Source organism: Mus musculus, chromosome 19 (genome assembly GCF_000001635.26).
Source record: "Mus musculus strain C57BL/6J chromosome 19, GRCm38.p6 C57BL/6J".
In the NCBI taxonomy this organism is placed as follows: Eukaryota; Metazoa; Chordata; class Mammalia; order Rodentia; family Muridae; genus Mus; species Mus musculus.
In genome coordinates this window covers 8,989,284-9,001,616 of record NC_000085.6, presented here as the reverse complement: position 1 = coordinate 9,001,616, position 12,333 = coordinate 8,989,284, and the positions used below count along the sequence as shown (strand labels likewise).

General features: G+C 50.9%; 1 protein-coding gene across 10 annotated transcripts in view; it reads right to left on the bottom strand.

Annotated features, from left to right (window-relative positions):
* Positions 1-12,333, bottom strand: part of Ahnak (AHNAK nucleoprotein (desmoyokin)) — an 87,652-nt gene extending 75,319 nt beyond the window's left edge. For 6 of the 10 annotated variants that reach the window (NR_104460.1, NM_001286518.1, NM_001039959.2 and 3 more), the window contains exons 1-4: positions 12,188-12,333; positions 1,845-1,955; positions 1,361-1,517; positions 754-941 (exon numbers count right to left, since the gene is read on the bottom strand). Coding sequence is in view for 6 of the 10 variants with exons in the window: in NM_001286518.1 (NP_001273447.1) it covers positions 754-941; positions 1,361-1,517 (345 nt within the window). In the remaining 4 variants the exon portion in view is untranslated. Of the gene's footprint in view, positions 1-753; positions 942-1,360; positions 1,518-1,844; positions 1,956-10,808; positions 11,220-12,187 lie in introns of those variants that run through there. The other 4 variants (XR_877686.3, XR_877685.3, XR_877684.3 and 1 more) reach the window with 2 other exon arrangements.

Here is a 12,333-nt window from a genome sequence, read left to right as displayed (position 1 = left end):
GGGTTGCCTGGTTCCCAAAGGTGCTCAGACCATAACAGAGGTCTAGAGAGCCTCCTGGGGCAGAACACAGGGCACTGAAGAAAGGGGTTGACAGTCAAATCATAAGAGGAAAATAGAAACTATTTGGAAGAAAATTCTTGTAAGCAAAAATCTTGGCTGCCCAGGAAGAGGCTCTACCACCCAGTGATAGTTCAAAGAAACCTGTTCCAGAGACCCATCCCAATCAGGCCCTTCATCTTTCAATTCTCAGCTCACTAGCTTGATTGTTTAAGGTGTCACCCAGGAGCCTTTGCACACTGGAAAGCATTTGTGACAGCTGATGGCTTGACTGTGATTGGGTAATACTTTCACTTTGAGGGCACATGCTTTATTCAGTAAGCAAGCCATTAGGAGTAAAGAAGCGCTTCCCACAAGCATTGTGCTGTTCATCTTCTCACTCATGGAATGTAGGGAGGCAGGTTGAACACCAGTGAGGTCATTTCAGAGTAAAGCAGCCAACCTTCCTCTTGGCACCTAAGCCCCCACTGCTTGAGTTGTTTCCCTCACCATGGCATAGTCTTAAGAGACTGAAGGAACACTATACTTGTAGGAATGGAACCAGCCACATGCCACATATAAACAGAAAGAAACCAGCAGAGAGAAGTCACAAGAGAATGCAGAAGAAGAGATAAGAAGGAAGGCTCAGGAAGTAGGCCAAGAAGCCATCAGGATCGTGGGGGAGTTCTGAACAAAGGTGGGTCACCAGGTACTCACCAGAACCACTTCAGAGCTACGGGAACTGAAGACTTCATGGGTCCAGGTCTGTCCAGGCTCAGGGGAACGGTCCCCTTTACGGTGCAACTTCAAGCCAACAGTGTGATGCCCCATGGTATTCAGCAACTGGGTCACCTCACCAGACTGCAGGTTGTCAAAGTAGATGGTGGCACCCACAATCTGGTCCCCTAAGTAAGGGAGTACAACAATCAGGTAAAGACCCACAGGTCTCAAGAAAGCACCACATAACAGCCACTAAAACTGACTTTCCTTTAGCTTCACGAACACCACACAGACATAGTATTGCCCATTCAAGCACAGAGGAGGAAACTAGCTGGAAAGGCCAACTATTTTACACATAGCTGCAGAATTGGTGAGAAGCGCAGAATCAGATCTGAAGATACAGTCGGTATCCAAGACTCCACAGGACTACCTCCCCTGAGATTCACAAGCAAGACACAGAGTAGCAAGGGACAGGGCTTGGGTACTGACCTTCCTTATGTTGTTAGACCCAGGCCTTCCACAGTCATTTGGTCATTTCTGCCTGTCCCCCTGCCTCCTGCCCCCCCCCCCCGCAGGGCCCAGTCATTATCCTGAGGAGACTCACCCTCCTTGACCACCCCAGTGCGGGCCGCAGGGGAGTTCTGCATCACCTCCTGAACAAAGACTCCATCATCCCTCTGGGCAATGGTCAGCCCGTGGGAACCACTGCCCTGCCAGTTGGGCAGCAGCAGCTCCCGGGTTGTCTCTTCCTCCTTCTCCATCTGGGATGAGATGAAAGAACAGAGCTCTAGTCATGGGGACATGGAGAGTAGTATGGTATATGAGAGAACCAGATATCTTTGGTGCTGTGCACATCCAGGGAATAGAGCCCAAGCTGCTCCCTCAGCCCTGGCTCACCTGGGGATTCCTTGGGGGAGGGTGGTCTCTTCCATGTCTTTCCACTGTGGAAGCTCTCACAATACACAATAAAGACAGAAAGGGGGAAACCTGCCCTTCGATCCACCCATGGCACAGGTCCAAATGGTACACCAAGTGTCCAGCATGCCCGATCCTATCCTCCATTCCTCTGCACCATTCCACTTACTAACCTTTGCAGGACTCTGCTCAGGAGCAAACGCCTTGCCAGGAGCCCGCCCCTCCTTCTTCTCTTTCTGTATCGGTCTCTCTCTCTCTTTCTTTGCGAATCTTGGTCACACAACCTAGGAAAAATTTCACCATGATATTCACCCCCATCCTCTCAAAACTCAGTGAGCTACCACCCAAATGACAGATGAATACTGAACCCCAGGGCAGGCCAAAACTCTGGTCCCCACTACACTTAGTAACTACATGACTCTGAAGCCCATTGCTACAGAAAATGAGGTTAAAGGAAAGTGGAATAGGTTTCTAACATCTGCGTCCTCCCAGCTATCGGACTCCTGCCAAGGACACTTAACCTCTCTGAACCTATGTTTCTTTGTCTGTGAACATGGAAATAGTAAGAGTTCCATGCAGACTGATGAAATATAAGACAGCAGCAGCTCCACGAAGGCTCCACAAAACGCTCATGTTCATCAGTCTCTAGAATAACTGGTCCTACAGTCACAAGCAGAGGCTGAGACTCTGAAAAGCCCATTTGCCTGGAGTGCACATAAAGAGGGTGATGACACATATATTTCTACGGGTCTTTCCGCTATGCCAACTTCAGTCTATACCTCTTCACTCATGTGAGACTGTTCTCTAAGCATGGATGGTGGCATCCACCCCAGTGACAGTGACTCAGCTTACTATCTGTAGCCAGGCCCCCAGGACCAAAAGGACCCCTTACCCGCTGGAAGTTCCATAGCCATGCTCCTGGTAGTGGCCTAGACAAAGACAATCCCATCCCCACTAGGTTCCCAAAGCCAAAAGCCTTGCTTGGGCCCCTAGTTAGTCAAGGCAATATGGATGCCCACAGTGGACCCTAAGATAGACACTATAGGTGAAGGTGTTCCTCCTTGCCATAGGATGAGCTATCGGCTGCAGAGGTGCCCTGGGAAAGCACCCAGCAGAATGGTGAATATGGCAATGAGCTACAGCCACCCACACAAAATACCACTGGCAGTCGTCTAAAAGCATACCTGTGAAATTGTGTGAAGGACTCTATAAATTGTGGTGAGCCTCGCCCAAAGCCCCACCCTGAAACTGTTTACATCCAGAAATTAGTCAACCAATCATAAATACATGTATCCCGATCACCTCCTGCATGTCCGAGTCTATACTAGATGCTGCAAAGGAAATCAGCCCAGCCCAGCACTTAATTGTACACTGCATGAGGTCGTTACCTCCCAACACTCATGCATCCTCTAGACCTTTATTAAACGCACTCCCTATGCCAGATATGGAAATTTAAAACACTTGAGTCCCATCTCCATACAAATGATAAACAAGGGACTCTGGGTGTGGCTAACTGGGCTCCACAATGTTCCAGAAGTCTTAAGAGGCATCTCGGGGAATGAAATATAAATGAGGCTTCCAAGGTGCTGGAGCGAACCTCCAGGATGGAACAGTAGCCTTTAGAAACCCATGGCACTCAGCAGGTCCAGTCTCAGGCAGAAACCAACAAAAGATAAACACACACAAACCAAAACCAAAACAAACAAACAAACAAACATCCAACAACCTAGATCACCACACCTGTTCTCAAACTTGACAAACTCATAAACACAGTGTTTATCATGGGCCTACTTAACAACACAGGTGCTGGCTAGAGAGTAAGAGAAAACAAGAGAGAAGCCTGCTGGTGCAGGTTTGAGCTAGGGAAACACCCCCTCCCTTCCCAGCAGGCAAAAGAGGCTACTTTAAGAGTAAAGCCACACTGACTCTTTGCAACTTGAAACTGGCACTGGCTTGTCTGCCCTACCCTGGACCAACACTGAGAAGCCAGACTAGAAGTCAGAATCCCAGCAGAAACAGGAAAGTAAAAGTCTCAAGCTCAAACACCTAAGAACTGAAGCCACCCACCCTTCAAGTTTCCTAGTCCCCGCCTTCCTCCTTGTGCAGGGCCCCTTGCTCTGCCAAACATCCTGGTGCTGAGCCAGCAGAGGAGAAAGAGAGCCAGCTCACTCTCACCCACATGGTGGCCCCACCCTGCCTCCTTCCACAGTGAGTCACTGCAGTCTGCAGCAACAGCTCCAGACATGCATAGGGTCACGCCTAGAGCCTAGTCAATGCAATACCTCCTAGGCCAGGCACCCAAGTACACTTCCCACAGTTTTCCTTCTCCCGATTGAGCCCTGGAACAAGGGTCCTTAGATGCCGAAAGCACTGAGGACCAACCTGGACTTGCTGTATGTGTCACTCAGTAGGTTAATGAGCGAAGTTGAAAGAGGTTGAAAAGCTCTCAACCACAGCAAAAAGGAACCACCGGACTCATGCCACAGGTTGGCCCTACCCAAGTGGGTCTGCCAAGCACCTGTCTACTGTGCCACTGGCCAAGAAGGACTCCCTTCTCAACATGCATGGTCCTGAAAGCCATGGTGACGCATACGAGAGATGGGAGGCCATGGTGGCAACAAACTTTGTTTTCTGCATCTGGGCAGCAGCTCTTGGTCTGTCCTCCACTAATGGAGCCTGTAGCCAGCCCAGATGTTCCTCCCTCTCCTCCCATAAAGGTTAAGTCGGGCCTCCAGGTAAATCAAAAAGATCTTTGAAGGTTGGGAGAATTCTTCACAATTCAGTCACTCATCACAAGCCTTTGGGGCTTGAAAAGAGTCAAATGTGAGCTGCTACCATGGTAGCCACATGTAGCTGTTTAAATTTAAATGGATTAGCCTAGCATGGTAGTACACACCTATAATCTCATCACTCAAGAGGGAAAGCCAGGAGATCAAGAGTTTAAGGGTGGCCTGAACTACAGCACAAGTTCAGTGCCAGCCTGGGCTACATGAGCGCCTGTCTCCAAAAGCCAAAACTAAAATCATTTTAGGCAAGTAATTAAATTACCATGGTTACACACACACACTACATGGGGAAAAGAAGATGAGAAATAACTCAGTGGTAAAGAATGCTTGCTGCTCTTCCCCAGAACCTGAGTTCAGCGCCCAGCAGCCAAGTCAGTTGACTCACAACCACCTACAACTCCAGCTCCAGGGAATCCCACGCCCTCTAGCTTCCATGTATCCCTCTACATATGTGGCGCACACTCACAGGCTTACACGTATATACATAAATTACCATGTAAACTCATTTTAACTGTGTGTGTTTGTATATATGTGCATATGTGTACGTGACTGCAAGTTCCCCTGAGGCCAGGAATGTTGAGTTCCCTTGGCGCTGGAATTAGAGGTGGTTGTTAGAGGCTCAACATGGGTCCCAAACTTGGGTCCTCTAAAAGAATAGTACTCACTCTTAACCACCAAGCCATCTCTCTAGCCCTGTGGGGTCTTTTGTTTTGGTCTTTAGCTTTTTGAGACAGGGACTCATATTGTCCAAGCTGACCTCAGCTTTGTAGCTGAGAACTTCTTGATCCTCATGCCTCCAACCTTCCCAGTTCTGAGGTTACAAAGGTATTCTGCTATGCCTGGCTCAAAGTTAAAAATGTAATACCATTACAGTCACATTACAGGTGCCTAACAGTCACTGCCATATTTAGACAGCAAGGGTATGCAAAATCTCCCCTCCAGTAGCATCCTAGAGGACAGCATGGCCGCTGCTCACATACAGGGAAAGGAAGATACACAGAGGCTAGAATAGGAAGGGTTAGACCTAGAGAATTCAGGTCTGCTAGCTCCAGTCCTATGACCCAATAGAGATGAACATGTTATCCTTTGTGATGAGAAGAGGCAGGATTGCCGTGGAGAACCCCTAAGGCAGAGGGTTGCTTGGGGAACACAGGACTGAGGTAGTGAGAATGCTCTAAGTAAAAAACCAGAAAGGACTCAGAGATAGAGCATGATTCTGCCCAAATGTCATAACAGAATGCCCCTTCTGTAATTCAAAATCACAAAATATATATATATATATATATGCAGCAAAAACATATGTGCCTGCTACAACAGGGGCTGTAGTGAGCGGATCCAGAGGACTTCCAAAAGCAGACGACAGTCCTGGCAACAGACAGTCCTGGCAACAGACAGTCCCGGCAACAGGGGCCTCCAGAAGACCATTCTCTCCCCTCTGTCCTCCGAGAACTGGGCCGTTCTCTCTTCCCCACAGGTGAGAGCTCAGGGCAATTGCTGCTGCAGCGACAGACAACCACTGTATGTGTCAAGATGACAGGATCTCTCATTCTCTCCTCTCTCTCTCTCTATCTCTCTCTCTCTTCTCTGTCTGCTAAGCCAAGCCCTAGAACCTCAATGGCTGAATAGGCCTGTACCAGAAGGACACAAGGAGTGGATCTGCATAATACTCAGGGAAGAAAAAAGTCCTCCGCCTACGTCAGGGAGGGCCTTAGTAACTGAACCTTCCATCCTCCTGCACCCACATGCTCTAACTAACCTGCCATACACACGAGGCCAGGGACACGGAGTTTCCATCCCAAGAACATAATGACTCATAGCTAGGATTAGAGATCTCCACCAGAGGGAAAGCTCTGACACTCCTAACCAGGTGAGGGGTTGGATAGTCAGAGAGACACACCCGGAAGGACGATAGATATGCTGTCATAAACACTCCCCAAAGGGAAAGAGAGAGCTGAACACTGACCTGCCATCAGTAGTTAAGCGAAGGAGTTCTAAGATCTCTCAGACACTGAGCCAACAATCAAGCAGCGTTCACTAGCCAGTACCAGGTCCCTGACACATATACAGCAGAGGACTGCCTGGTCTGGCCTCAGTGAGAGAAGATGCACTTAACCCTCAAGAGACTTAAGGCCCCAGGGAGTGGGGAGGCCTGACAGGGTGGGGAGTGGGGAAGGGTGGAGGACATCCTCTTGAAGACTGGAGAGGAGGAATGGGATGAGGAACTGTTAGAGGACGAGGACGGGCCTGGAGGAGGATAACAACTGGATTGTAAAAAAAGATTAAAGATAATTAAAAAAAATTCTCACCAAGAAAAAAAGAAGAGAGAGAGAAGGAATTCTGCAGAACCGTGCCTGCCAGGACTGTGCCACTGTTATCCCTTTCTTAGGGTCTCATCTCGTGTACAAGCACTCCCACAGGGGTGAATTAACATCATTATTTTAGGACTATGGAGACTAGCCCCAATCTAACAGTCTTCATCCAAGCAAAGAGATCAAGACGCAAATATACATATAGGATGAGACACATGGGAAACCACAGAGAAACACCCATAAGGCAAACAAACACCCAGAAGCAAGTCCTGTGCTGGAGCAGGAGAGAATGAGCCAGAGGGAAGCACCCACCAGAAGAGGGCAAGAAGCCTTGCTCCTGCATTCCACCAGCCTCATGACGACCCTACCTAGGCAGAGTTGTAGGTACCCCGGGCCCAGCATTTAAGGAACCTTTATTCTGGGTCTCTTTGAGACTGTGTCTCCAAGAGGCAGGAATCCTAAGATTTTCAAACGCTTGAACTCTCCAGAGCCTAACTCTGGATCTCTCTTGGGCCAACGTGGAAGACAAGAGATGCTTTTCTCTCTAGCACTCAACCTGAGTGGGATCAACAGAACCCACATGGTAGAAGAGAACTGATGCCTGCAAGTTGTCCTAAAAACATTTATACATGTGCCAAAGCATGAGGATGCACACACATGCGTACACACATGCACACACACACAGACACACACACAAAGCATTTATAACAAAACAAGAAAAACAACAAACATTTAGCAGAGACAGACATAATGGTGCACACTTAAAATCCTAGTACTTAAGAGGCTGAGCCAGGAGGATCACTGCAAGTTCCAGGCCCTCCTAGGCTATATAGTGAGTTCAAGGATAGCCTTGACTACATGAGATCCTGTCAGAAACAATCAAAAAAACGTTATAGGAGTAAACCTCATGTCTCATGTCACCTAGAATCCTCAGGAGGCTAAGACAAGAATATCTAAACTTTTAGGCAAATGAGGCTACTTAAGTAGAGGATGGGACAGGGAACTTTCCACTTATGGGAGGGAAAGATCAAAGAGAATTAATTAAACCAACAAGACCCAGATGACCTGGATATTGGAGGGATATTCAGAGAAAGACATAAGGGGGAAACACACACACACACACACACACACTACACACGTGCAGAAGCTCACAGAGACCCTTGTCAATTCCATCTCCCACCTTTCCCAGCGTAGGCAGTCCTCTTGGTAAGCTTTATGGCTCACAGCGGGTATCTGCCACCTGTCCACCTGGTACTCAGATCCCAGGGTGTGCACCTTCCACTGTGTCTGTCCTTCGAGCGTCAGCCATGCCACCACAACTACCAGAAGGACGTTTCACCAGCCTCCTTTAGCATCCCCCTCCCCAGCATGCTGGGTTTTGCTCATTGACTTCTAGGACAGCCATAATCAGGACCATAACTGCTTCTTGGTTTCCAACTCCTTCTCTCGACTCGGGCCACACACGTTTCCCCACAACTCTTTAGAACAAGTGGCAAGCCCTAAAGCTCTAAATTCTCACTTCCAGCAGGAAGGGAGAGTCCCTCTCCCTCCCCTAGCTAAGGGGCCCTCCACCTCTCCTAGTGACAGAGACTGAAGACAGCATTGTATTACCCAGTGGAAACTTCCCCATCAGGGCACAACACCAAGGAAAAATTGGCCTTAGACAGAACTTCTGAGATTAAAACACCAACTCTAAGGGCAGTGTCCTATGGTTGGGGAACCTGAGGGAGAAGTTTGTTGTTGCCTTGTGGGGTAGATTACAGTTTAGACTATACCCTGTGCCCCACCCAGCTCCCTAGTAAGTGCTGCATGTTCGCCCCCCAGTGGTCAAGCCATGTAGCAAAAAGACTCAGAGCCAGGTCTTCAAATGATGGCTGCAATGCTCCCTCCCACTCCCAGCCTAGCCAGGACACGTAGCCAGGATCAGCTCCAGGCACTTCCCCTTCCCCCAGAACCTCCGCTCCAGGCCCCAGGGACCAGGCAGGATGCCGCTCCCTGACAGGCCGTATGCAATGCTTTGCCCAGCTCAACCTCCATGTGTGGGGACTATACTCCCAAGACTGCCCTATCCTCCTTGAGGGCCTCTAGGTCATGGCCTGGACCTGTGCAGGACAAAGGAGCTCACTTGAGTCCATAAGTGCAGTCTCCATACACTGACATGGAACTTGTACCCCAGAGTAGTCAATCAGTCACTGCCTCTGCCCTCCAAGTCCCGGGAGGATAACAGAGGTGACATATCCAGGTTTACCACAGTGTGAGGACCCCATGAACAGGACATCCTCTCACAGGCAATAACACCAACTTCACTGAAAGTGAACAATGACTCCTGTAATGCAAACAGTGACGGGCCCAAGACCAATTATTTGAGCTTTAGCACCAACGGAAACTGGGGCTAGGAAAGAGAAAGGGGGAGCTTCGTCAAAGTACACAGACATTTCCGCAGAAACATTGCCACAACAACCCCCGTTCGGACACTTTTTGGACACACTCAGACATGGACGATACTATGATCAAGAAGGCTTTGGAAGCCGGCCAGATGATCCAATGGTCAACTCAAGGAATTGCAAGTTCCTGGGAGCCCTGGCTGAAGCCTGAAGGGGCCCAGGTGTATTGCACATTCTAAATTGGCAGCCACCTCCCTTCCTCTAACCCAAGTGAATATAAGCACGTGGTCAGCCCAGCCCCAAGGAGAGAAACTTGGGGGTGTCCAGGCAAAGATCCCTTCAGAAGTCGGACTAGCTCTCCCAGTTTGCTTCTCTTGTCTGTCTCCAGGCAGTTCCCAAGTTCTGAAAAAGGTAGTGACCACACCCCAGTGCCCAACACATCCTCCACTCCCACAGCTTTACCCCAACCCCTCAAACCAGCTCCTCAGGCTCAGAGTGGTGTGCTCTGCCAGAACCCGACAGACAGTTCCAAGTGGAGCGTAAGGCCTGTAGGGCTCTGAACCTCTAAGCAGAGCCTCTCTAGGCCTGAAGTGAGCTCCCCGGTCTACTCTTTCTCTCTCTTGTCCTTTTCTGGACTTGGAGCTGTGGAGTGCTAGGCCAAGACCCTCAGGGTATCACTGCTGACTTCCAAACCATTAGCACTAAGTCTTGGATGACTCACGTGCCTGTCTCTCTGAATGTCCTGGTTCTCTTCACAATGTCCCTTTGCATAATCTCTTAGGGACAAGAGCTTTAGAAAGGAGTTCAGACATCTTCCAGATGTCATCCCTACGCCCCCCTCCAGTCCTTTACTAGATCAGCTCCCTTGTTCCCAGTTCCTTTCCCACACTCCCCTTGCCCCATAACTCAGCTCAGGCCGAGGAAGTGGCCCTTAAATGAGGGGTTCCCTTCTACTGCACAATCTGCACACTCTACAGACCAGATACAGGCCTGCCCTCCCCCACACCCCCATAGTTTTTCAAGAAAAGGAAGCTACTAGTTCATTCAGCTTGGGAAAAGGAAAAGAGACCCACCCTACCCCCAGAGACTTCCCTAATAGGGCAGGACCAAAACAGTTCTACTCACCTAAGCCATTCTCAGTGTGGGGAGAGGCCCTAAACATTGCCCACATTGCCCATAGCATCTTCCTGTGTGCCCTCCCCTCTCCCAGTCACCTATGAGGACAGTATCATTGATATGAGGACATGAATCATTGGATCTTGTGAATTCATCCCATCTAGTATACGTTAGGTACAGTAAGATGGTTCCTGCCATTGCTAAAGTTTAAGGGCAAACTGTTTCAAAACCATTTGTTGGGAGTCCTTTTTCTCCTGGGAATTCCAGGTCACTTTCCAAGGATCCCCCACCCCCATCCCCCCAACTACCTCCAGAAGCTTTTCTGCAAATCCCCTCCACAGAACAGGGACATTGAGACAAGTACCCCTGGACACGTGTGTCCTCAGAGACAGCCTAGGGCCACACCCTGCCAAACCAGGGTGCCAACCCAGACATCATGCGCACAATCTTCTGTGGTCACATTGTGCAGAAGTGACAATAGAGTGAGCAGGCAAGCACACACACACACACACACACACACACACACACACACACACACATACCAGGGACACTACGTTGTCAAGGCTCCACTCCATTTGACTTGTAGGATATCCCCGGGTCACCCCAAGAGTCTTCAGTGCTCATCGCCATGTACAGCTAGCCCTGATGTCAACCCAACGCCACCAAGGTTCTGCGTCCCCCAAATCTGCCTCGGCACTGAAAGGGGCTCCAGCCAGAGGAGGCCCAGGCTCCCGCACACTGCACATCCCCTCCCTGCATGGGAAAGCCTTACATAACACAGCTCTCTGCACACACCCTAAGCATGTTGCCTTTCCAACCCCACAGTAGGATCTTGCCCCCCGCCCTCTCCGCTGGCGCGCACTGCAAAAGTGAAGGGTTCCAAAGGAGAGCAGGGAAGTCCTTCACCTACGCCCTGCGCTCCGGCCCCCACCGCCTACACACGGCCTCTTTCCCCCTCCGCTTTGCCCCTCACCCCCACCCCCACCCCCGAATTCTGGTTTGAATTAGTCACCGGCTCCAACCACTACATTCCTCAGGCTGCTGGAATCCAGCCAGGCGCTGGGGCGGGGGCCATCCCGCCCGGACGAGTTTGGGAGTGGGGTGGGGTGGGGAGAAAGCACCGCCCCTAGAAGGAGCAAGGGAGGTTCTGGGGACTGTGTCGATTGCACAGCCCCCTCCCCGCCCACCCAGCGCAGGAATCTCCCTAATTATGTCCCCCACCCCCCCTCCCACTCCCACCCATCCCACAGGGAGGCACGCTGCAAACTTCCAGGCTCCGACGCCCTGGAGAAAGAAGGGAGTTTTCTGGATCTGGAAACACAGAGGGGCAAGACTAGGGCGGGGCAGTTGAAGGGGAGCTGTTAAAGTCGCCGCTAGGAGCCAGAAAGGGAGAGGCTGGTGGTACAGAGCAGGGTGGGGCCGAGGGGAATCCGGACGCGAAGTTCGAGATGGAGGTGTGGGGAGCCGCGAAAGACAGCAGAGGGGGCACGCGGTGCAGGGGCGCGGGAGGGGCGATGGGGCTCTTGGAAACTTCTCCAGTAAACATGGTATAGGAACCAAGTAGCGCTCTGAGCCGCCGCCCCAAAGAGATGGAATCGGTCAGGGACCACCAGATCAGGAACGCCCTGCACTGCAGTTGGAACGACAATACATCCGCGGGAAAAAACTAAAAGCGCAGCAAAGCACACTTCGAAGCGATTTTCTAACTTAGTTAAACTTGGCCCCAACTCCGGAGAAAGAGCTTTACTCCCGAAGCGTGACGCGTCGCCTGCCCCGGCGGCCGCAAGCGGCCAGGTTTGCTCCCAACAGTCGGAACCCTCGTAGTGACACTACCGCAAATGCACCTTGTCCGAGTCCCTCTCTCCCCTGGTCGCCCGAACCCTGGCCCCACACCTTACCGCCCAGCGCTCCGCTTCCCTACCTGCGGGCTCAGCCCCAGGACGCAGCCATAGCCGGCGAAGGGCCCGAGGTCGCAGTGCTGACTGCTGGCGACGGCGAGCCCCAGTCGGGGCGGGTCTGGCAGGGCGGACAGTGCAGTCCCCGCGGCAGAGCTGCTCCAAGTGGCCG